The following is a 26,863-nucleotide window of genomic DNA, read 5'->3' as shown; positions in this document are numbered from 1 at the left end:
GAATCAATGAGAGCCCCACTGATGCGTCATCCACTGCAGTCGGAAGATATAATTGATCCAATGCTTGCCTACAAACTTTCTCTGTCTACTTTATGTACTCGTGTTTGGTCTGTTGTAAGACTGAGACTCCAAACCACAATCACTGAATGTATACATGGAAAAAAAAAAGATTATGTAAGGTAAGGTACAGCCACTGTGATTCACAACCTCCTTACTCATCATTCATCCCACATTTTGTTCTTTGTGAACCAGAACTCAGTTCGACATTGAAAGAAGTCTGTTGAAAGCAGTGAGCTCTCACTGCTTTGTGTCAACTTCATCAGACTATTTGTCAACCCACAGAAGATGTCTCACTTCTACTTTGTGTGAAATCATGGCATTGAGCAGTTCAACAGGTGAAGCAGGATGATGAATAGTCTGAGAGAAGTAAATGCATTTTAAAGCAATATAAGGTATGTTTTCTTTGACATGCTGCTCAAATCTTATTTGGGGTCATTTGTGGATTATACATGTATTTAATCTGTTTATGGAGGCTCTTGTGATAATTGCATACTTAGTCTAAAAAATGTTTAAGTTCTATGACTACTTCTGCAAAGTGTTTGATATTTTTCTTGTTTGGTCATATGATATCAGCCCTTTTATGCCTCCTAATTGACAAGAAATCCTCACAAAGCATGAGAAAAACACATAGCTCACACTTCTAAATGTTTAAATAGACACGATATCAAGATATTTTAAGTTGCTCCAGAGCAGAGTTTTGTTAAACAGCAAGCCCTTTTTTCATTTTTCTTATGTATTGTGTTTCTGTAGACCAGTCACTGAGTTATGACCCCAGCTTCAATAAAAGCATATTTGAACAGGAAAATGCATCACACTAAAGACGTAACAAAACCATTTTTAGGGGCCCTCAGTCTCCCTCTCTCTCACTATTGATGTGCAGTTAGATGTGTTGATATGTTTGTCATGAAGATATCTCACATGCAGCACTATAAAGACAAGTGGCACAACAGATACGATAAATATGTTTGGGTGACATAGAAGGGCACTGTAGTTCACAAACGCATACTGCACATAGTCTTTCACACTTTGTCACATTCACAGACCCTTTTAAATGTCACTCTAACTCACACATATGCACACGCACACACACATGCACACACATGCACACGCACTCATAGGAGTTTCCAATGTCAGGAGTTGTTATGTCTATATGTTTTGAGCTTTAATCAGATCAGCTAGAGAGAAAAATGAAAGCTGATCTAACAAGGAAACAGTGTTAATTTCTTCTTTATTCCTATATATATATATATATATATATATATATATTTATATAAATATATTCAACCTTATATTACTACAGCTTACTATGTCAATTGTATGTTCTGCACTCCTTAGGAATATTTTTTTATTTAGTATTTTAAGTGTTTTATTATGTATCCCGGTTACTACATACAGAATAACAGTCAAAATACTGTTGTTTCTCTGTCTACTGACATTAGATAGATATGTAAGAATGCATACAGCCAATGTAATAATTTCAGTCGAAACTTATTAGGATAAATAATTTGTATGGTACACATGGTTTTTTCTCACTGTTTCAAAAATGTATGAATCCCAATCAGGTACTCTGTTTTTTAGCGATAATTAGCATAAACATTATAACCGTTTAACATCACCATGAAAGCATTGTCATTGTCAGCATGCTGATGTTACCAGTTAGCTCAAAGCACCTTTATGATTAAACACAGCCTCACAAAGCTGCCATCAAACTCCATTACAGTGTAGCTTACCTTATCAAAATGGATTAAAATGAAAGAGAAAGTCTTTTCAATATATGACACATGTCCTGCTCACCGTAACACCAAAATACTATACTATAATCATAAAGAAATATACTTTAATCTGTACAGGGCTCTACTTTTTACAGTGTTCCTGTCTTTGTTAGATCATTGTATATTGAAAATGTGTTGAGCTGATTTATGGTACAGAACTGGGTTAATGGATCTGTTCTCCAGCACAAGTGAAACTAAAATTTTACGTTCCCCAGAGTTTCTGGGAAAAGCAGAGCCAGTGGAAACAAAAAATCATTTCCAACATAGTTTCCCTCAGTTTTTTATGGGAAATGTGTTTTTAATTTTGAGAAAGACTCACACTAAGTGAGAGATAAAGTCTACCAGTTGTCTTGACCATTGTCTTTGCATGTTTTGGATTCTATGTGACATATAATTTGCAACAGTAAAGAAAAGGCAGATTGCAACATGTTGTTACCAAACCACTTTAAAGCTGGTGTGTGAGGAAATTGAGCAAAGAAGTAAATTCATGTTGTTTTTCTTTTTATGCCAATTTACTTGTACAAAATGGATTTCAAATGATGATGATGATGATGCTGCTGCTGTTGTTAATGCTTACTGCCAAAACCTTTCAGGCTTTAAAATAACTCCTAATCATTGCACCTCCTCCCTTTCCCAACTCCCTCTCCCTCTCTCTGTCTTTATAGATGCCAGGCCTTTTGTCCAGTCCTGTGTGTCTGACAGTCATCTGGTTTTTATCTTGGTCGCTGCGTCCCAGTCGTTCTCAGATTCAGACTGATGAAGGTAACACATGCACACGTATTCATGCACACAGAAGAGAAAGACATTTTCCCGAGGACATATTTAATACACATGTACCTAGAAACACACATATGAACACACACTCTGTTAAGGATCAGCCATGGATTCCTTTGTGAACTATTTTGGGCACTCTTGACTTATCTTGACATACTATGTAGAAGATTTAAAGCTACTGCGGAGGAAAGGAGGAAGGAAAGAGATCAAAAACTTATAATAAAAACTGGATCAAAAAACAATGACACATTTTTCCAAGCAAAATCTTGATCAGAGATTTTTGATGGTTCTATCTCTGTCCCAAAATTTGGATGTGCAACTTTTTTTTTTTAGTTGAATTTGATTCCCAGGCCCAGTTGCCAACCTGGACCAACTATTCCATATTACTTTTGTACCAGTTTTTCAAAGCAACATTGGATTTGATCAACCTGATCCACACAAAAATGTATCAAGATTACTGATGTGATGTAATTTTATTTTAGGATTCTTTTTTCTTTTGAACAACCCATTTTCAAGATTTGCAAGATTTGATCCAGTCCGATAGCTGAACTCAGATCAGAACAAATGGCCCCTGTGTTTTTTTTTTTTGGGGGGGGGGGGGGTATTGGCACTCTGCAAACAAGAAATCTATTGTTGAAGCTTTTTTTTGTGCTGCACGCAGCACTTGAGGGATCTGTTTGGCATTAAAAATTTGGCTCCAATTTCTGTTTTTTTCGTCTTTGAAAGACTGTTCTCCTCTCTTTGTTTCAGTCCCTTTGCACCTCTTTATACCTCTCTCCATTACTGTATCTCCTTCTAAAATCAGCCAAAATTAATCCCTCCAACAATAAGAACACTCGACCTTGGCCCTTCAGGTGAAACTGTCAAAGTTTTCCCCTCCCATTAATTTTACCCTACGGCAGCCCCACAGTACTTTTTTTTATTGTTTGGAAAGTACTGAGTTTCATCCAGCTTGCAATTTCTGTGTCCACCCTGCCATCTGATTTCAATGTCAGGAGAAACTTGCAGCTTTCCTGCGTGAATTATTCTGTGTGTGTGTGTGTGTGTGTACGAGCTTGCGTGCGTGCGTGCATATGTGGTTTTTATGCATATGTGGTTTTTGTGTGTGTGTGTGTGTGTGTGGGTGTGTGTGTGTGTGGGTGCGCACATGTCTGGGCCCTTTTGCCAGAAGCAGAATCAGATATGAGTGGAACGCTGCGGGTTTGGGGAATAATGTACTTCACTGCCAATAAAACATGAATACACACATTCAGAGCAGCCAACTCTTTGCAATGCACCAAGGCCCCAGGTAGCAGAAGCAGAGGGAGGGGAGTATGTGTGTGAGTGTATGTGAGTAAGTGTGTGTGTTTGTATTTTTGGTGGTTAAAGGCATAAAGAAAACCTGGTTAAACTGGCAACAGAGGCATTGAATAAAAAGATTGAGATGTAAGGAAAGATTGACATGGAGGGAGAAATAATAATAAAAAAAACCATTATAAATGACAGTAAGTAACATTTCTTTTTTTTCTAACTCCAGCAAATTTAAGTTTTGGGTAATGACAACAGTTGCTGGTGGGGCTGTTTATCATTTAAACAATAACAATACAGTACCAATACCAGTACCCTTAAAGTGATATTAATAAGCTTGCAGTTGTGTTATTAAATTATACAAAAGGGAGCTTTTCCGCCTCGAATGACAGCCATGACAGCCAATCCATGCACGGATATCACTACTGCGCAGATGGCGGCCTCCCAATGACATCACCCTCGCAAGATGGCAACGCTTCTATCCTGGATATTTTAACCTCACTCAGGCATACCCGGGGTGGGTGGGGATGCGTTGCCCATCTTTATTTACAGTCTATGGCTGCCAACAAAATCATACAAAAAGTAATTTGTTAAATGCCTTGTGACTTTAGAAGTTTTAATACTACTTGGCACTGGGTTATTTTAGCCAATACCTTAAAGAAATTGAACACCGATACCCAGCCTTAGTTGCTGGTAAACCTGAGAATTCAAGCCTATGGAGCAGCTCACTCTGCCATACAGTGAAGCTAACACTAATGCAGAGAGTTACAGTGCAGAGCACTTAAAAGTCAGGTATTATAGTAGTATTCAGTGTGATATCACAGCATTGTCAGACATGACTCACCAGTAGTTTGTCATCATTGCTACAACAGGCTAACTAATAAGCTGTTATCAAAAGATACGGTGTCACTTTTGTGTCATGATTATATTTAGTGTCCTAATCATACTGACTGACTGTGTAAAAAGTAAAAGGTACAGCATGCGTGACACAGTCATAGCTTGTTTTATACTAGAAAGACCACAAATGCATTCTTGTTGTGTAATTTATAGAAAAGAAACCACAACAGAAATTGTAATCCCAATGTTAGTGAGAAAAAATGCAGTTGAATCAGGATTTCTGGTGGGCTCACTCTTGAAGGTGAGACCAAAAAATACCCTTTAAAACCTGAGCTAATTATGTTGATTAAAAGCATAGGACAAATGTATTGTGAAACATAACAAGACAAAAATTTGTTTGAAATTAGTAAAAAAAAAAAAAAAAAGAAAAAGAAAATACAGGAAAATTACCTGAAAATAAATAAAATAAATAAATAGATAATTAAAAAAGAAAAGAAGAAAGTGACCTGGAAAAAAATGCAAAAAAAAAAAATATATGTATGTATACATTTTTGTTCTGTAACATTTTTTTTCTAATTGTATATGGGCTCTTGTCCCTTGGATCATTTTCAAATAAACCTCCCACGTTATTTTCTTGTCATATTTTACTACTTTCTCATGATTTGCAGGACATTTCTTGTCCAGTTGGTCATTGCCCCCCCCCCTCTGAATGCAACACAAGAAAACTGATATCAATCCAGATTTCAAAGGGTTAATTAATTGGGTCTGCTGGAGTGTGTGATGGTTTGTCTAGTCTTTTTCTCTGTCGTGTCACATTATTTCCCTGAACTCAGCTATTAACTTACTGATAAAAATGTCATCCCGATTAAGAGCAAAAGTGGACAGAACAATGGAAATATGAAACAAAAATATTTTCTTTGATATAAAAAAGGATCAGGAAGAGCAAGGTGTTTGCAGCAGCTCATGAATCAAGGCTGTTTTGGTAACTCAGATTTATTAACCATGTCTTGTTTTACGTAAGATTAATTGTTTCCCATATACACCGTAGCAGAATGAACAGGCTTCTATGCACTTATTTAAAAACTCTCAGTAGGTTTCATTGTCCTCCTTTCAAGTGTGTTTCCTCCACTTAAAAACATAAATGCAACCACAAAATCACTGCGGAGCACTTTGCTGCTCTTTTCCCCAGCTGTTTCATTTTGCACAGCCCCTAAAACAACAACAGAAAGTCCAGAACAGCGAGCTTTAGGTGCGAGTGAAAACCAAGTATTAAAAGACCTTCAGTGAAGCCTTTAACTTGTGCATGTGTAAAATTTAATTTAGGATTAACAAAGTTGGTCCCTGAAGGGTACATGAGGTTATTGCAGCAGGGAAAACTAACATAAATATACCAATACAGCAAATTAAATAACATCCCTGAAAAGTTTCCCCTCCTTCACCTGCCTGGTCCCCTCGAGCCTTACAGATGTAAACAACAAAATCACATTTCAAGACCCAACTTAATGTTTTAGGTTGTTATCCTTCGTGATACCGCTTCAGCACCAGCCAGTCTTGTGGCAGAAAGAAAGGTTTGTGCGAAAAATGAAGAAAAACAAAACCCAAACTTGGGGCAAATTGTTTGTTACTGAGGGAGGAGAGGCCAGCGGGGAGTGAGCATGCCTGAGTGATTGAGGTTGAGAATTAATGAAGGTGTGTGCGTGGCAGACTGGCAGTCAAAGTGATGTTTTTCCACTCCAGATCTACTGTAAAAGCCAGCTTTCATATAGTGTAGCCAAGCAAAACATGCACACATGCACACTCGCATACTGCCGATAGAGTATCAACTTGGCAACTTGCTGCAGTCACCACAAATATTTGCTCAGGTATACACTGCACTTAGTATTGCTTCAAATCTACACCAACATTCGACCTTGTGTGATTGAAAGTAACAGTTTAGTGGGTTCTTTCTCGTTCTTTAAGTTATTGATAGAAATTCTGTTCAATGAAGCGCTCCTCACAACTAATTGACAGTATGTGGTCTATCAGCTTTGTCTAATATGGTTAGATAAATTAATGGATATGTATAAACTGTTTTGGGTAATAAATCTGTAACATTTTGTGACCCATTAAGCTCTAAAACTATGTGGCTACAGCAACCCAGCTCGCATATTAAAGGGTAAGATTGGTATTTTTACACTTGGCCCCTATTTTCCAATGTTTTTGGCTGATGGAATCAAATTTTTTTTAGACTGGTCCAGCAGTGATCAAGAGTGCTGCAGCCGACGGAGACAAAACAGGCTTGAATGTAACCACTCGGGGCATGTTTGCGCTGTCTATTTATGTCTGCTAAAAGTATTTGATTTTGCCACTAACAGGCTCGAATTGTTTTAAGTTTCTCACGACTAAAGAAAGGGATCCCTACAGACGTCTATCTTTCTGTTTAAGAGTAAGATCATTTTTGTTTATCAAAAACAGCTTTGAAATTGCCATAGCCTTTCCCACCAGGCTACATTTAAATAAACATGAATTTTGGCATGTATAGAGCCAGCGTTTTTCACATCTAACTGGGTGATTAATGGTTTATTTTAATGAAACCAGAGTTTCTTATTGTTGTAACAATGGAAAGATGAACACAGATAGGGCTTTTTTGTGAGTTTAATTTTGTTTCTGTCAACTTTGAATGAAGTGTGTTTTACAATGACTAAATTACTTATTATTTTTAGAGGTCTGGTGGGTTTAGACATAGCAATTTTGGGGCTGTTCCTGCTTTACAAAAAATATCTTAGGACTGTTTCTAATGGAATACTTTCCATAAGTTTTCAGATACTTAAAATAACAATCTGAGCCTATCGGTGACAAAAACATGCATTTTAGTGGACAAACCTTGATAATGTGATCATGTCCTAGGTTGTTACATCACAGCCTGTTTTGCTGTTGCCATCTGCAGTGGTCATGCTCAATATTTAATCCATTTCAAAAATGAATGTCATTTCGACACAAAAACATGTGAAAATAGGGTTCTGATGGAAAAATACTAAACTTAACCCTTACATGGTTAATTCACCGGGAGCTTTAATAGATATCATGTCTGAAATGTTTGCTGCCATCCCAGTCTGTGGAGGAACATGGAGTCGTGTTTGTCCTGCTGTAATGGTTTTAAAAAACTATAATTGCAAACAGCATGAGTAGTAGTTTTGGCATTTTTCTTGTTGAGTTTTTCAAATGTAATTCTGTAATGATATGAGCACCACAAACAAAATTCCTTTTACCCCCCACCATTGTATAAGGGTGGAGACAGAAATCTCTGAGATGGAAATCTCAAAACCACAGCAGATAACACCAAAGCTATTTGCATGGCTAGATACCTCTACAGATGATTTGGAGCAGAAATAACAGGGTGTCTTAAAATTTCAAAATTTAGTTAAATACATATTAGGCTTAAAAGTCATTAAATACTTTTAAATTTGAACTTGTGAGGCCTCAATTACCACAAACATTTACACAAAAAAACTTTATCTTTTAATTTATTTTTGTCAAAATGAGTCAAGCTTTTCAACAGGAAAATCCACATTTCTCAAAACTGTGAAACTAATACTGGCTTTTTAACTTTATATGGCAAAATGAAGATTTAGACTAACTGACCTCAATAACCACATTCTGCACAGGATCACACACATGCTACTTAGCTTTATATTTATCTGCAATGCTAGAATGAGAAAAAGATGATTTTTCAAAAAATTAGAGGACTGAACAAGGTACACTGTGTCAGTGTGTATCTTGTTCAGTCCTCTTTTCCAAAATCAATAGTACACTAGTAGTCATTTGTTTAGTTTGGGTCTTCGAGAAGTAAAGGCTGGGGGCACGAGATGATGTTGAATCTTCTGGGAAGTCAGTGAAAAAATCATATGGCCAGCCAAATTAAGACAGTGAGCAGAAAGCAGCTCAGTTGTCCAAACAGATTTATTCCAAATGGATCAGCAGCACTTCTAACTTTTTGCATTATGAAAGCTTATTTTTTTAAATGTTGATATCAATATCTTAATCTATTATTGAAGAGATCTTAAAGTGGATTTGCTGGTACACAGAAATAATATTTTAATGTGATAATAATAAACTTTGAGTAAAATAAAACACACTGGAGCAGCTTTATACTGTGTGCCAAAGTCTCCTCAGCTTAGTGTCTGCAGGATCCCAAACCTTGTATGGTCATGTTTTGTGATACAGTTGACTCGACTGTAAATGGTGGCGCTTAAATCACATTGACACAGACAATGCAGACACATGGTATGTCAGATTGTGCAGTGTCTTTAAGCCAGATAGCATTGTGCTTAAATATTTTACGTGATGTCTGTGTTTTCAGTGTCAGACGTGCAGTATGGGCGCTTGGGGTCAAATGTGACACTGGCATGCGGGAACTCACAAATCAGGTAAGGAAAGAAAAATACCTACTGCGTGTTTTGTTTTTCTTGGTCTTCTGATGATAAAGATATATTTCCAACACGGCCATGTAGCAGCTACATATATTCCATTCAAGAGTCATCCAGGAACAAATTTTTCATAAAAGTTATAGTGATATGCATTTGTATGTAATGCATTAATCAGCCGTCTAGTTATATTTATATGCTTAATTGAGCGTATTTCTTTAGATTAGATAGCTTTGACTAATTGTCAAAATAACAATCCCGCCCTTTTTAATGATTTTACAGTCAACTTTATTTTCTCTTTTTTTAAAGTAACAGAACATAAATTATTGTGGTACAAAGGGTCAAGCAGTGCCTGCATTGCTAAAGCAGTTGCAGGGAGGCTAAATGATCTAATTTGAGAGATCTAATATATGCCATCTTTTCAAAGAGAATAGAAGCCATAAACGACAATAACAATAAGATGCTACATGTAAAATTAAGGTGTTCGTCAGCAAATACCATAGTAAAACAAAGATTCTACTACTAACTAGGACTGTATGAAAATATAGATATACGCAAGAATCGCAATATTATATTTTGTGGTACTGTATTGATTTTTAAAAATACTGTATTAATTTGTGACCAATAAATTACATGCAAAATTTGTTGTGGTGGCTTATGTTAATGTGAGAAGTTCTTGTTTAAGTCTTTGGTTGAGCATAGGACTTACAGGTAAATGTGTGAAGTCCTCACCAGCATAATAACTAAACTTCAATGTATCCCAACCAGGATACCTGTGGTGTGGCATCTCAACCACAGCTCAGCGTTGCCATGGCATAAAGTGACATCAGATGGAAGCTTAGTCCTGCTGCATGCCGACCACTCAGCGCAGGGCAACTACAGCTGCTATGACAACCAGGGGCTCCTCCTCCACCCTGTCAAACTCAGGCTGGGCCGTAAGTGTTGTTGTGCTGTGACTTGTCCAGGTTTACAGTGCCTAATTTAGCGGTTATTACGCTTTTAACAGCTTCTGCCGTACTTTTAGTCTCTCGCCATGGGACCGAAGCTTTAAAATACTACTCTTTGCAGCAGGAGCATGCTGATGTCCCTCGAGTTTTTGGCAGCATCCCAGTCCCTCAAAGTGCAGTACAGTCTATGGATAATTCAGCATAAAAGCATAAAATAATATTCTGTTTCTTACACACACATTCTCTCTCTCTCCACACATTTTCCTCTCTGTATCTTTCTCGACACGCTTGCTGTTTTTTTCCACCTTCTTTTAATGAATTAGTTTCTTCTCTTAGTATTTAATTTATGCTGGCCCTCTGGCTACAACAAGATATTTTGTTACAACAGAGATGATCAGAATGACGCTACTGGTCCTCAGAGGAAACAGGTCTTATCGGCCGTCACATAGACAAAGCCCTCTATTTCCTTTAACTGTCTCAAACAGGAAGTGGCTCCCTAAGTGGGCTTCCTTTTGAGGGACAGGGAGTTTTTCCATGGTACTAGCCAGGCTTCTCCTGAAATATTTTAGTTCATGATAGCGACACCAGAGCAAAGAGCTGTTCATTTTAGACCTTCGGGACAAGATGGAGAAAGATTTAAAATATCCGATAACAGAGCACTTAGAAAACAAACTCCCTCTCTGTTCTTAAAATAAACTGTGTGACTTCTGTTTCCCAGACCCCCCTGGGCTGCTTAGCGTTTCCTGTCAAGTGCCCAATCACACTCATGTTCGCTGCTCCTGGGTGGAATCGGTAAAGACCTTCCTGCCGGCCAAGTACAATGCCTCCCTCAGGTAAGAGCAAGTTACTGCATGAGAAACAGCAACGCCTGAGGTCACATTCAGAATGAGCTATGAAAAAACTAATTATAGTGCGTGTGGCACAGAGTTACATTTTGAATGAAGTGTGTATAGTGTGAGTCGTATCCCAATGTGAACCCTGTCTATGCTCTGCTTCCTGTCTTCACTCAGCCATATGGCATTCAGTGGAAACTTTTAACCACAACGCATTACAGCAGTGTTTCTCAAACTCTCTTTTTTTCAAGTGTCAGCTGGAGAAACTCAAGTATTCAGCTGTGATGACCTCTTAGTTATAATGTCTCTGCATTTTTCAACACACATTTAAGTTGTCTTTCACCCAACAGAATGCAGAGTTTTGCAATTTCTGTTTTGTTCTAAAGGGGGACTGGTCAGGAGTGGAGGCCATGTGTCGTGGACGTCGCCCGCAAGCACTGTGATGTAGATCATCCTGCCTTCTGGCAGACCATCCATACCCTAAGAGTCACAGAGACCAACGCCCTTGGGTCTGAGACAACATCTGTCCGTTTTAAGCTACACGAGCTATGTAAGATCACATAAAACATGCCCACACATGCATGCACACAGGAATGCAGTGATTAAAATAGTTTTTCTTATTTTAGGGACACATTTGTATGACGGTTGTATGTCTTAGACATTGTTTTCCTCAGACAGTTCAGTATTTTATTGTTTCCAGCACTCCACACCCAACTCTACGAAACAGGCTATAGCACTATTCAAAAACTACTATTTTGAATCACTAGCAATATTGCTGGATTTGTCTTTTATATTCTTTCTTGACCAATTATGACATAAAAAACATCTTTTTCTAACGTTGCAAATTCAGAGGTTCAAGCATCGTGCCTTAGTTGCATCTTAATTGTCTACTCTCCGTCTATTGCCTAAAAATCACTAGACATACACAGGCTTCATGTCCTCCCTTTCCCTCCAAATTTCTATGCGCATATACATTTTCACAAGTACACACTTATATTAGACATATAAACAACAAACTGCAGGAGCATTGCAAGGCACATCCAGGGATACACACAGACATGGAAACATCAAACAGGCAGATGCAAAGATAAAGCAGAGTGTTTATTTAGAAAATGACCTGTGCACTCAACACATCAACACGTACATCCACAGACATAAAATGTCATGATTTCTAATGCTGCACATAATTTTTTTCCCACCTGCTGTCATGGCCTTGCCCTTTCGGTCCTCATATAAAGACCTCAATTATCTTGTTTTGCTGCTTCTCTGTGTGCATGACGTTCTTGACGCTCTGGAGCAGTGTCCTTGGGATGGTCTTCATAGCGGCTGGTGTGCTTATTGGATTGTGCTCAACGCTTTTCTCAGCCTCTGTATACTTTTGTCACAGAAGTGCGAATTCACTTCAAAACATAAATAGAGAGATAAGAGTCTGTGGGATAAGATTCAGAGAGCACATGGGTACTTTGAATAATAGCAAGGTCATGTGTTTGTGGAAAGTATGGTAATTATTAAGGAGTTGCAAAGATGGATCATTCATTCAGATAAAAAACAAGGACTGATCTAAAAGCAAACCAGGTGAAGAAAATGAGCATAAATGTCTGAACAGATTATTTGGTTTGATTTAATACATCCTGCCCTCTTGTATTTGATATATATATATATATATATTTTGTTTGTTTTATTTTAAATAATATGACAACCACAGAGGAAATACTAACTACCAAAAAATTACTTTCGTTGTAATGCATCTGTGCCGGTAACAGCTGAGGCCTGAGGCATTTTCTTTTCAGGTTGTCTGTACATTTGTACACACCATACACACACTGTACACTTGTGAAAGCAACATCTCAAGAATACTTTGATTTAAGGATAAACTGATTAAAATCGAATAGTAAAAGGTCACTGTGACCTTTACATCCATCTGATTCTTATCAATGCGATATCTCAAAAAGGCCTGGAGGCAGTTTCCTCAAATATGACACAAACATGCACTTGGACTCAAAGATGAGCTGATTAAATTTTGGTGGTCATAGGTCAAGGTCACCATGACCTCTAAAAACATATTTTGTAGTTTCAAGTTTCTCTCTTTTTTCTTTGCAGTAAAACCAGACCCTCCAGAGTCACTGCTGGTGAAGGAGTTCGAAGGCTACCCAAAGCGGCTGATCGTCTCGTGGAACTTTCCCTCTTCCTGGCCACTGCATGATGCTTTCCCCCTCATATTTGAGATCAGATACAGGCCGCAGGGCTCTGTTTACTGGTCAGAGGTTAGTAAGCAAAGCCGAAGATTTCATCTCAGTGTTGAGTGTTGGTTCACAGTCTCGATTGAAGTCATGCACAGCCTCAAACTGTTACACTGTGTACTGTTTGTATTAAAGAAAGATTTTTTTCTGTTGATTTCTCATCAAACTAATTGATGACTTTTTTGTGCTAAATTGTTGCTTAACTTATAATAAAATATTTTTGATAAGCATATTCATGTCATGTAACTCTTTGTTATATTGTGAAGGAGTAATGCAGTAGTTGCTCTTACAAGATTATTCCCAACAAAGGAATTAAAACAAAAAAAAAGGTAACAACATAAAAACATACGAATTCGATTTTGAATTTTAACCAAAATGTGGCATGTGTCAGATGACTAAGTGAATGGGTGGATGAGTCTTCGTAATTTTAGTCTACTGTTTTTTTGCTTGGTGTGTCACTCAGAACCCACAATAAGGCCAAAAAACAATCGCCTGTCTTGTCTCTTTCTCCATCATTCAGGTTTACTCTGAGGAGAGTCCAGTGGTGATATTTGACGCCCTGGCAGGGCATCTCCATCAGGTTCAGATTCGAGCACGTGATGAGGTGAACTCTGAGAGCCAGTGGAGTGAATGGAGCCCCCTGCTTCTTGTAAAGCCCTGGGAAGGTCAGAAAGAAGACATACTAAATGCTGATTTTTACATAGAGAAAAGTAATTGAAACTCTACAAATTTGATAATAAAGACCACAATATAGATAAAAGTATGACAACACAATAGTTATATTTCTAGAGCTGCAAAGATTAGTCAAATTATGAATAAATGGTAAATGATTCCAATTATTTCGCTACTCTATCAATTATTTCAGTCATTTTTTAAGCATAAAAAATGGTTCAAGCTTCTCAGATGTAGAGGCTTGCTGCTGTTTCTTGTCTTAATAGTTTAATAAACTGAATATCTTGGGGTTTTGTATGGTTGGTCAGACAAAGCAAAACATTTTAAGAAACTCTGGAGTCCATTTAAAAAAAATAATTATAATTTTCTGAGTTTCCTCTAATCAGTTTTGTATTTCTCTGGTAGTCAGCGAAGGAGAGATATGATCTCTTTTTTTGGTGCCAGTAAGGAGTCTTGTTGCTGCATGTTGGACTTACTGTAGGCTAGATGAAGCTGACTAATTGACTCTACATAGATTTCTTTTTTTTTTTGCAACAAATCTTAGGAGGAAAAATAGCTGACTTGTTTATCATGGCTCATTTATGTGCTAAGTGCTATCATCTTAGCATTACCAACAGTCTTTACTTTGAGCATATTAATTGTTACTCACTAGATTAAATCCCTATAATGTGTGTGTGTGTGTGTGTGTGTGTGTGTGTGTTTTTGTTTATACTACAGTCTCCTCCACCCCTGAAACTACAGAGGAGCTCCCACCAGACGAATTATTTCCAGAATATTTTTTTCCCATCAACACAAAACCTGAAACCTCCACTGCAAAGCCACACAGTAAGTATTTCAAATGATAATTGCGATGCGATTTTATTCCAGAGCAACACCCACACTGCATGTGTTTACGTTGTAGCTCAACAGTAGTCCAATTACTGTCACTGCTATTATAATGAGCAGCTCTGCCAAGAATCCTGCTTCTTCTTCCACCCCAGTTGTTTCTACTACAGTAGCCAAAGCTGCTACTGTTACAATTACAACTACTGCTAAAAGTACACTCTACTATCACTGTAATTTGTATTGATATGTTTAGGATCACTAGTATGGCTTCTACCACAACTAATACTTTTCTTCTACTGTTAATACATGCCAGTTAAACTTATTTTATTATTTTCAAAACATAAACATCTATTATCTCATTTCAACACAAGTTGAGGATCAGTTGAAAGCAAGGCTGTTTGTTGCTTGTCTACAATCATGCAGTCTTGGTTTGAGCCTGATAAGATGAACAGCTGGTCAAACAGCAGGATAAGTATATTTTTACCTTATTATTTGGCAGAAACAAGAAGCCGCATCAGTCATTAATACAGCAATCAGGCATTATTTACTGTTATTATACTCTGGATTGAGCAGCAGTGTACCATGTGACTCGCTTCATCACCAAATTACATATAAGTGCAGTAAATTGTACCTGCAGAGTGTTATGTTCTCCACAATATGTACCTTGGATGAAAAGTTAAGTGCCTAGTAGCTCACATATACATGGGCAAAACAGAGGAAAGCAAGCAAGCATGTACATCTAAAATATACTGGATACACACAACAAGCATGCATGTATAAACATGCACACACACATATACAGTATGTCCAAGCAGACAAATACACACAGTTTTGGCAGGAGAGAAGAGGCTAAAAGTCACTGTGACTGATGCCGTCAGATTTCTTTGAGCTGGTCTGCTGTGGACCAGATGTCTTCTCTTTATATGTGTGTCTGTGTGTGTGTGTGTGTGTGTGTGTGTGTGTGTGTGTGTGTCCGTGTCCTCTGTCATGTGCAGATGTGCCCATAAATTGTTATGTTTTTGCACATTTTATCAATAATATGTGTCTGTTATGCTGCTTTTAGCTTTGTTTCAGTGTTCACAATGTTTTGTCTTGTTTGTGTGTGTGAACCAGAGTTGTTTACTCCTCTCAGTAGGATGAATGAGTGTTTGTGTGAAAGCTTTAATGGCACATTTAAAATTAACTTACCACCAGGGAGTAATTAAATTTGAGAACTCACACATAACACCATTTTTTTCTCTCTTTATTTTGTTTCAGACACACACAAACACGGAAGATGAAACGAGTGTTAAAAAATATACATGCTTTTATATTTTTAAAAAACTCTTGTAACTCTTGATAACAAGACAATCGAGCGATGACTCATTCAGCAGTGTCCTCTTGTCCATCTTCTTTCTTAACGATATTTGTTTTTGGTTTTCAACTTTTCTTCATTCTTACCAAACTTTTACATCTGTCTATTGCACATCTGTTCCTCTGTTTTCCTGCTTTCCAAGCTTTCATCTTTGAGTCAACCCTCTTCTCTATTGCTTTTACTCTCTCTCTGTATCTCCCACCCTGCTTGTTTTTTGACCTCCCCAGTTGTTTTCTCCCTTTCTTTCTTCCCGTTCAGATTCTGTATATCCTGAGGATGAAAGTAATTTGGGTTTGGTGATTCTGCTGGTTTTGTTCTCAGTGGTCATCCTCACCACCGTCCTTTCCCTCATCTTTGTCGTGTGGTAAGAAACACACACTCACGTATCCCACATCCACAGGCCACTGCTGTGTGGTTTCTCTCAGTTTCTCTGTATTTGAGTGAGATTTGAGGTTTTTTTTTAAGGGATTTTTTTTGCTGTTGTTAATTTTGTGTTTTATATTTTCAGGGTAAGGCAGAGGCGGCGTGATCATGTGACCAAACAGGAACTCACCTCCATGGTCAAAATGAAGTCCATGCCAATCTAATGTGAGACACACATATCACAGACATTGATCATCTTGAGTGTGTTTGGGTTTTAAGCATTTTTTGTCTGTCTATATCTTCTCATGATTAAATTCTCTTCTAACATTTGTCCTGTTGCACATGTGTTGTGCTGACCACACATGGTTGTTTATGTTCTTAGTTTAGCTTGTTTGGTTGATAGTTATAGACATCTGGAGGGAGAGCAGCCTCTGCCGCCAGGCTGATTAAAATCCTAATTAAGTGTCACTTCTTTCTGATTTATAAGAGCACCACAAAATGCCCTCAAATGGGAGTGGAGCCAGTGAGAAGAGCACAGCAAAGCTCTGCCTTAAGAACTGAAATGGTTGCTGCTATAAACAACATGCAGACAACCCTTCAGATAGCCAGCCAACTTGTGATTATAAGCCTAACTAACACACACACACACGCACACACACACACACACAGATTATAACCCTGTAAGTATGTCACATATCTCTCATTCAGCTCTGTTATTTGCATGCATATTTTCTAGGCAGTGCTTAATTATGTTATGATTTATACGTGTTTTTTAAAGTTGCTTTTTTTCTTCTGTTTTTATTCCACTCTATTCTCGTGTCCTGTCTCCTTTTCTCTGACCTCTTCCTGCTTTATCATCAACTTTCCTTTCCTTTCCTTTCCTTTCCTTTCCTTTCTTTTCCTTTCTTTTCTTTCCTTTTGTCTCTCCTCTCCTCTCCTCTCCTCAGATTGATTTGATCCTCTCCTCGTCAGCCCGTTCTAGGGCTCCTCCCATGAGTCAGCCTCTGCTTTTACCACTGTAGCAAGCTGACCATCCATATTTCACTACATTACCCAGAATGCATCAGCCAGGATCCAACCAGGGTCCAAGGAACTCCATGGAGTAGGGTAAAGTGGACCAATGTGGAAACGCTGACTGATGGGTATGTTTTGCAGCATTTCTCTGGACATATTCAGTGGTCCCATCTAACTGTACTACCCATAATGCATCAGCAGACTCTACTTAATGTCCACGGGGATGGGAGAAAAGACCCTACTCTATTTCTTTTTGGTCACTTAAGCAACTTCACTGCAGCTCACTCCTCAGTAGACTGTAGGAGCGACCCTGCAACAGGACATTTGAGTTCACTCACAACCAATGCTGCTTCAGGAGGACTTACTCCTCTCCCTTTTTGGAGAGGAGTGACATTTTTTTGAACTTTTAAGCAACAATTACAGACAGAAAGTGCAGCTGCCAAACAAGAGAACACACATTTTTTTTGTGGGAATGGGAAGGTTTCTTTTGGGAGAATTTTTTCTCTCTTCTCCCACCCACAACTCCTCACGTTCTTTTATTTTTTTTAGATTGATTGTGAGAAGTAACAAAATATGTGCGTCCGTTATTACACCGACTGACCGACCGACTCAATGCTGTGAAGGAAGCATAACTGCCAGTCTCTGTGTGTGCATCTGATGCCAAAGCAGCAACTCTGGGCATTAATGGTCTCAGCTGAGGGGTAGGAAGCAGCCTATCACTGGCTCCTGACCTGAGGGATGGACATGGAGAATAAGATTCAGGGTGGGTGGGTTCGCAGACTTTATTTCATTTTATGTTGCATGATATGCTTGTTGTGTTGTCTGATGTTTTTAGCACCGGTGTTCTATTGTTTCTTTTGTTATACCTCTTTCTATTCATCCATCCATCCACTGTTACTATAGAGAGAGCGAGAGATAAGAAAAGAGATTATGGCCTTTCACAAACCACCAGCATTAAGACATAACATAGATACTTAGTTAGCAAGAAAATATTACACCATAAATATTCAGCTGTCCTGTCTAGACTTCAAACAAGCCCTAATTACTTTTTTTTCAATGTGTGTCAATAAATTTATTTCTTAAAATTCACACATGCAACCTTCAAAGCAGTGGTTCCCAGCTGGTCCAGCCACTGGGTCCTGATTTCTCATTTGTCATTAGTTCAAGGACAAAACATAACAGAAATGACCACCTATTCAATTTTATTTGACAAAATGTAAATGACACATGGGCTTAAAACACAATGAAATTACACTTATTGCAAGAATGACGTGCAGTTAGTTCAAACCAGGGGCGTCTCTAGGATTTTAGGACATTGGGGGCTCAGCCTGGACCTCTTTATGAAAAAAAAAATGTTGGCTTTTTTTTATCCTCACTCTTTTAAAATTTTAGCCAGTTTTTAAAAACATTTGCCTTTTTTTTCTTTAAAATATCTTTGGGTCATTAACAAAAAAAAAAAAAACTGACGACTTACTTTGTTTGTTTGTTTGACTTAATTTGATGGCAATATTTTTTTTTATCTAAACATTTTTTTAATATGCCTTCCAAACTACAGGCCCACCAAAATAAAAAATAAAAATCATTGAACACATCATGTGGGACGAACATTCGATGCGTTTACCCTCAGGTGAACTCAAGGAAAAATATGAATAGCTTTGGGAAGGGTCAAAAATAAAATCAGCCACCCCCTCCTTTGATAAAGAACAGTCTCTTAGCCCTATTGTTATTTTTGATAAGTCACTTTAAAATTAAAGCTCTTTGCAGGAATTTCACTGTATTTCAAAATTAGGTGTTTTTCAAAAACTCGTCATGGTCTCAAGTCACTTTTGGTCCATTCAGAATGGACCAGCGACTCACATTTCAACTGCGATCTACCAGTTGGGAAACACTGTTTAGGAGAGTAATTTAACACCAGGCTGAAAAACAGTGTTTTGCTGCCCTCTGTGGTTGAAGGTTTCAGTCCATGTTAAGCTGTGATCATACTCAGCACCAATTGGGGTGTGGTGCAAGGGGCACTTTGTTGCACCTATAGCAACACCCAAAACTGATGTCCCAGGGTTTAGGAATCCACCTGCATCTGCAGAGAGTTTAGAAGTTAAATCACAGGAGGTCAGAAAAAAAACAAGCTTCTTTAGAAGTGTTGGCTTTCAAATTTTACCACAATACTACATTACATTGATTTTTTTTTTTGGACAATGATATGATCGTTTGCCTGGTGATAGACTGCTTGCACTATTTGAATGTGTAGGAAGGAGGTGAGCTTGGATGAAAATGGTGACAGACATGTCATGGGAATTGCAACATAGAGGTGTGTCTTAAAGATGATGATAGATGTTGATGCTGTCACTTGTTTGAACTGATACATATCAGTTCAGATTTCTGCATCGTTACACCTCTACTTTACCGTGTAAACTGTTTTGCATTTTAAAATACATGCATAATATTGCCGTTGTCGAGCGTGAACCTCGTATCTCCACATTTCACTATTTTCTTTTTTTATCCATAAATTAATTCTGTTGTTCCCCCTTTACATCTATTCGTGGGTTTTACCATTTCTCAACCAATAATGTATTTAAAAAAAGCTTGTGACTAAACCTTCTGTCTCCATTGGATCCTTATAGATCCATTGTGTTTTTTCTAATTCCTGAAAAATAGCAATTTTGGAGATAGGAGGTTTGTACCAGAAAGCAGCAATATGTCCACTGTTGGACTAAGGCTGACAATTATTTTCATTAACAATAAATCTGTTGACCAAGCATACAATGCTTTAAAATTGAGAAAAGCAACAAATCCTCACATTTGAGAAGCTGCAACCAGCAAATACTAAAATAACTAAAATAATCAATAGATCATTAAAATTTTTGTCTGTTGACTAATTTATTAATCAACTCTTAACAGCAGTCTATTGATACACCAATAAAGTTACTATAACCCCTTTTTGGTAAAACATATCCTGATATTCTCCACATCTACCAGCCCGAATAACAAGGAGGTTCATGTAAAAGATAGGAAAAGGCTAGCAAGCTAAAAGCTAATTTAAATTCCATTACGCACTTTTTTTCTATAAAAATAATTTCGTCTTACAGACATGTTTGGTGTCTCCTGTATAGTGCTGTCGTAGGTGTAGTTTGAATGGGAATGAAAATGGATAAAGAAAGTTTACCAGAGCAACTCACAGCTAACGTTGACACGGGCTCTTTTCACATGGTGAATAGGCTCTCACAATCACTACTACCAGCATCTCTTAATCAAACAGACCTGAGATGTTAACAATGGAAACATTTAGTAGTTCTTGTACACCAAATTCAGTATAAAAGAAACAGTATGCACCAGTAAGCTTACAGTAGTAAATTAGAATCACCGGTAAAGTTAATGTGTTGTTGTAGCTGAACAAAGTGATTGTACTTGACTTTACTTATCGAGAATATATCCATCTACGAATCGGCAGATTCTTGTTTTATCTTGTGAAAGCTGAGTGTTTGGAGCTGAATCAGAGCATGTTGGTTGGTGGGTGTGAACATGAGATGAGCACCAAGGCGATAAACTGACAAGAATGATTCTCATTCACTGTAATCATGTCTCACGTCCCACTAACTCGTGGAAATTATTTGTGGGTGGCCTGTGCTTGTCATTTGAAAAACCCCAAATACATCCAATACAGAATATCTGGTTTGTTTCTGCTTTCGACTCCTACAAACCTTGTGTCCTGGTTAACTGTCTGCAACAGATGGAGTGAAAGGCCTTTACTGCTTGAGTGGGGCGCTTGCATTAAAAAAACAGTATATTTCTTTCTTTCTCTTTCTGTTGGTCGGTGGTTATGATCTGTTGATCCAAAGCTGTGTAGTTATCAATTGATTGATTGACTGACTGTGTGGTTTGTATCAGAAACACAAGGTGCATCTAAGTCAAACTTTTACTAGTTTGATGACTGTATGTTCTCTCAAGCTAGCTCCACATATTATGCATGGATCCAGTTGAAGCTTTTTGTTTTAATGTATATTATTGTATATCACACTTTAAAAAAACACTTTTCATGTATGTTATTATAAATGATTTTTGTATGTAGAGAAAAAAAAACATGGAGAAGTTTCTCAGACATGGTTTAAATCAGTCTTGTGTTAATTTGTAAAAGATAAATTAGGAATCAACTGTAGTTTTAATGTATCCAATTCAATTGGAAAACCCATTAGACAAAAATGCATTTTATTTAACTGGAAAATGATCTAAAATAATAATTAAAAAAAAAGATATATTTCTTCAAAGGAATCCAATCAAAACAAATGTCAATAAATACTTTGTATTTTGAGGTTTGAGTAGAATAAATTTGCCATTTAAAATCGCACATGAGGTGGATTTCCACAGAAAAATAGCACTAGTGACTGAGGATAATCCATGTCTGGAAAATTTTCCCAGCATTGTGTATTTCTCCCCAGTTATATGAAGCTGTGTTACTGTACGATTACTGTATGGACAATGTGTTTACTGAACTTGTCTTCATCCAATTCGCTTAACTTTAATGTTAATTTTTTTATTAATTTCTTTGCAGTCCGATGAATGACTTTTTTTCCCTGGCTCTTCTGTTGGCAGCATTCACAAAGAAAATCAAAGTGTTTCATTTTGAAATTATTGAAATTATATTTGACGGAAAGCTCTGTCGAAATTGGAGTAAAATTTGAGCACAAAGATATCAGAGTATCTGGATGCTTGGAGCTTGTGAAAACATTTACATGCAGTGAAATGTTCTATTAACAAAACCTAAAAAGAAAAAAAAAAGAAAAACATACCCCAAATTCATTCTTTTAAACTGGAGTTAAAAATCATTAACTGGCAATGCATTGGCCAGTAATGAATGAATGTAAGATGTTATTTTAAGCATTATAATACCTCCGAATGTTAAGGCGCCTATTTCCTTCAATGCTTTTCTTTCTTTCAGTGCCAGGATATTGAATACATTTTTCCATGCTTTTTTTAGGCCTTCAATATTTGGTTAATGTGACCTTAATCAAGATGATAAACCCGCAACCTGCTCACTCATTGTAACCTCAGTCCTGTGTATGCTGTTTAATATGGCAGAACTACACAAATATTAGCAGTCATTTTTTAATATAGTCTATATAAAAGTGCTAAAACCTGACATGAGGAGAGACATTTTTTTTGTAATTACTTGGTTTCACGGGTAACAAAGTTATTTTTTCCAATCTGAAGAACAAATGAAAAGTCAGAAATTAATGTTTAAACAGATTTTTTTTATGATTAAGAGACTTTAGTGGGTCATATTTTATAAACCATCCATCAGATTGAATTTTATGAGGGTCGTGTGCAGTACGTTTTTCACCCTGCCCATTCTGTATTTCAGATTTTCTCTCTGTGCGTAACTTTGAAATGCCACCTTTCTGTTTCACTCTAGTGGTGTTTTCTCTGTTTTGTGGACACGTGTGGTATTCTTAGTCTCTCTATGTTCCTCTGCAGTATGTGATGGCAGATGGAGCCTGTTGGTTTTAGTTTTTAAACCTCAAATTACACTCAGGCATCCATTCTCAGATGTACATAGTATTTTTTTTTTTTTTTTTTTGCTTTATGTGTATCACAGATTTCACCATAAGCTGTTTTTTCCTCCTGTCCTGGTATGTGTCTGTGAAATAAATACTATTTTATCACATGTGTAGCTTTTGGGATTTTCTTTTTCTATGCCTTGGTTCAAGTAATAGCCAAGGCCGGCAGCTTTGAGTTTAGGGTTTATATGTCTGCCTGTGATGTGAGGCTAAAAGTGTGATTCCTCTGAACAGATAAGCCAGTAGAGGACTGGTTGTCTCTCTGACGCTTTGTGCTTGTGCAAAGAATGAACAAATTTCTGTAGCAGCCTGTTTCTTCTTGACTCTTGCGAAGCTACCATTGTCTTATAGCGACAGTGTCTGATGGATCCCAAATGCTTAAGATGGCTCTTTTTTGTCTTTATAAAAAGGATCCTTTAAGATGTATTACTGGGATGAAATTTCCTTGGTGTTCTTCCTGACGTAAAATTCATCATGTTGAAAGTTGTTTTTTGGACATGCTGTATTTTGACATTTTTTGCCATACTATAGTATGGCATTTTCAGGCGTATTTTCGACATGCTACGTTATGATGTTATTGGCTGTAATTACAATAATCTATGCTATGGCGTGTCTCTGCATGCTGTTTTTATGTGGTTTTCAGCTAGTTTTTGGACATGTCATATTTTGACATTTTTTGCCCTGCTATAGTATTGCATTGTTTGGGTTTTTTTGGACATGCTATTTTATGGTGATTTTGGCCTTTTTTTGCAACATCCTTTGCTATGGCGTATCTTTGCGTGATATTTTATGTGGTTTTCAGCTGTTTTTTGGAAATGCCATATTTTGAGATTTTTGCCACAATATAGTCTTGCTTTTGGGGTCATTTTTCAACATGCAATATCATGGTGTATTTGGGCATTTTTGTTACAGTCTATGCTATGGTGTGTCTCCGCATGCTATTTTATGTCATTTTCAGCTGTTATTTGCACAAATCATATTTTGTCATTTTGGCATACATTTGTCTTAGCATGCTACTTTATGTGGTTTTATGTGGTTTTCAGCTATTTTTCTGACATATTTTGGAATTTTTGCTTTGTTTTGAATTTTGGACATTTTTTGGCCATGCTTTTTTATGGTGTTTTTTGTCTTTCTTTGCAACATCCTTTGCTATGGTGTGTCTCCGCATGCTATTTCATGTTGTGTTATGTGGTTACAGCTGTTTTTTGGACATGTCATATTTTGACATTTTTACCATAATAAAGTGTTGCATATTTGGTCGTCTTTAAGGACATGCTGTTTTATGGGGGTTTTGGCTTATCTTGGCATGCCATCTTATGTGGTTTTATGTGGTTTTCAACTGTTATTTTGACATGTCATATTTTGACATTTTTCACATACTATAGTATTACATTTTTACATTTTTTTACATGCTATAATTTGGTGTTTTGGGCCATTTTTGCAACATTCTAGGTTATGGCATGTCAATGCAATCTATTTTATATGGTTTATGTGCTTTTCAGCTATTTTTGAGACGTGTCATACTTAGAAAAAGCTCTAGTGTGGTAAAAATGTCAATCATTTTTTCAAGTGCAATACAATTGTGTATTTGGTCGTTTTTGCAACATCCTATGCTATGGCCTGTCTCAGCATGCTATTTTATGTGGTTTTCAACTGTTATTTGAACATGTCAAATTCTGACATTCTTACTTTTTGGTAATTTTTCAACATGATAAATTATGGTATTTTTGGCTATGTTTACAACATTCTATACTATAGCGTGTCTCTGCATGCTGTTATATTTGTTTTAATGTGGTTTTCAGCAATTTTCTGGAAATGTCATGCCTTGCTTTTTTGGTCATTTTTTCAACATTTTTTCAACATTCCTAATTATGGTGTTTTTGGCTATTTTTTTTCAACATCTTATGCTATAGCGGGACTCGGCATGCTATTTTATGCGGTTTTTGATGTGTTTTTCAGCATTTTTTGGGAAATGTCATATTTTGACATTTTTGCCATACTATAGCCTTGCTTCTTTGGTCATTTTTTCAACATGCTAAATTATGGTGTTTTTTTGGCTTTTTTTTGCAACATCCTATGCTACGGCGTGACTCAGCATGCTATTTTATGCGCTTTAACGTGGTTTTCAGGCATTTTTTTGGGAATGTCATATTTTGACATTTTTGCCATACTATAGCCTTGCTTCTTTTGGTCATTTTTTCAACATGCTAAATTATGGTGTTTTTGGCATTTTTGCAAGATCTATGCTATGGCGTGTCTCAGCATGCTATTTTGTGCTGCCAGGTGTTTTCAGCATTTTTTTTTGGAAATGTCATATTTTGACATTTTTGCCATACTATAGCCTTGCTTTTCGGTCATTTTTTCAACATGCTAAATTATGGTGTTTTTGGCTATTTTTGCAACATTCTATGCTATGGCGTGTGTGACTCAGCATGCTATTTTGTGCTTTTTTGGTGTTTTCAGCATTTTTTTGGAAATGTCATATTTTGACATTTTTGCCATACTATAGCCTTGCTTTTTCGGTCATTTTTTCAACATGCTAAATTATGGTGTTTTTGGCTATTTTTTTTGCAAAATCCTATGCTATGGCGTGTCTCAGCATGCAATATTTTGTGCACTTTTTGAGTGGTTTTCAGCATTTTTTTGGAAATGTCATATTTTGACATTTTTGCCATACTATAGCCTTGCTTTTTCAAAACGTCATTTTTTCAACATGCTAAATTATGGTGTTTTTGAAGCAAGGCTTTTTGCAAAATCTTCAAAATATGGCATGTCCACTCAGCATGCTATTTTGTGCTGTTTTAATGTGGTTTTCAGCATTTTTTAGGATTTGCAAATGTCATTTTGATTTTGACATTTTTGCCATACTATAGCCTTGCTTTTTGGTCATGGCAAAAATGTCAAAATTTTGACATTTCCAAAAAAATGCAAAAACCTTTTTTTATGCTGAGTCACGCCGGCATGGATGTTGCAAAAATGCATGCCATAATTTTGCATTTTGAAAATGTCAAAATATGACATGGCATTTCAAAAAATGCCAAAAGCTAAGGCTTTATGCTGTTTTGACATTTTTTCAGCTTTTTTTGGGACATGTCATATTTTGACATTTTTGCCATACTATAGCCTTGCTTTTTTGGTCAAGGCTTTTTTCAAAATGCATTTTTTAAAAAAATGTTTTTAGCATAGGATTTAGCGCAAAAAACAATAATGCTAGCATGTTGAAAAAATTTTACCAAAGAAGCAAGGCTATAGTATGGCAAAAATGTCAAAATATGACATTTCCCAAAAAGCCTGCCTTTTTTCGGTCCACGTTTTCAAAGCATGCACAAAATAGCATGCTGAGTCACGCCATTAGCATAGGATCTTTGCAAAAATAGCGCAAAAAAACGCCATATAGCATGTTGAAAAAATGACCAAAGAAGCAAGGCTATAGTATGGCAAAAAATGTCAAAATATGACATTTCCAAAAAAATGCCGAAAACCACGTTAAAGTGCACAAAATAGCATGCTGAGTCACGCTGTAGCATAGGATGTTGCAAAAACAGCGCAAACCACCATAATTTAGCATGTTGAAAAAATGACAGAAGAAGCAAGGCTATAGTATGGCAAAAATGTCAAAAAATATGACATATCCAAAAAATATAGCATGCAGAGTCAGGCCATAGCATATGATGTTGTTAAAAAGGCCAAAAACACCCTAAAAAAGCATACAAATAATCATAAAAATAGCAAAAATGCAATAGTGTCTTCAAAGAAGTTCAACATCTAAAATGAACATATTATAGCTTGTTTAGACATGTCATAATATCCTATGTCGAAAAAAAGTCAAACAGCATCATAATATAGCGTGTTGAAAAATTGGCTGAAAACGCCATGGTATAGTTAAATTTAACAATTTTAAATTTTGACATGTCAAAAAATGGTTTAAAA

General features: G+C 36.8%; 1 protein-coding gene across 1 annotated transcript in view; it reads left to right on the top strand.

The window, feature by feature from the left end:
* The window catches only part of il11ra (interleukin 11 receptor, alpha), a 49,049-nt gene extending 30,297 nt beyond the window's left edge, over positions 1-18,752 (top strand). The window contains exons 2-12 of the mRNA XM_042509198.1: positions 2,498-2,594; positions 9,070-9,136; positions 9,902-10,068; positions 10,799-10,913; positions 11,300-11,463; positions 13,014-13,177; positions 13,674-13,818; positions 14,543-14,650; positions 16,263-16,368; positions 16,513-16,592; positions 17,315-18,752. Of these exons, the coding sequence (XP_042365132.1) occupies positions 2,498-2,594; positions 9,070-9,136; positions 9,902-10,068; positions 10,799-10,913; positions 11,300-11,463; positions 13,014-13,177; positions 13,674-13,818; positions 14,543-14,650; positions 16,263-16,368; positions 16,513-16,591 (1,212 nt within the window). The 3' untranslated portion in view covers position 16,592; positions 17,315-18,752. The remainder of the gene's footprint in view (positions 1-2,497; positions 2,595-9,069; positions 9,137-9,901; positions 10,069-10,798; positions 10,914-11,299; positions 11,464-13,013; positions 13,178-13,673; positions 13,819-14,542; positions 14,651-16,262; positions 16,369-16,512; positions 16,593-17,314) is intronic.
* The last annotated feature ends 8,111 nt before the right edge of the window (positions 18,753-26,863 follow it).

The sequence above is a fragment of the Plectropomus leopardus genome, chromosome 20, assembly GCF_008729295.1.
Source record: "Plectropomus leopardus isolate mb chromosome 20, YSFRI_Pleo_2.0, whole genome shotgun sequence".
NCBI lineage: Eukaryota > Metazoa > Chordata > Actinopteri > Perciformes > Serranidae > Plectropomus > Plectropomus leopardus.
Note: the sequence above shows the minus strand (reverse complement) of the source record. Positions and strands in the feature narration are given on the sequence as shown.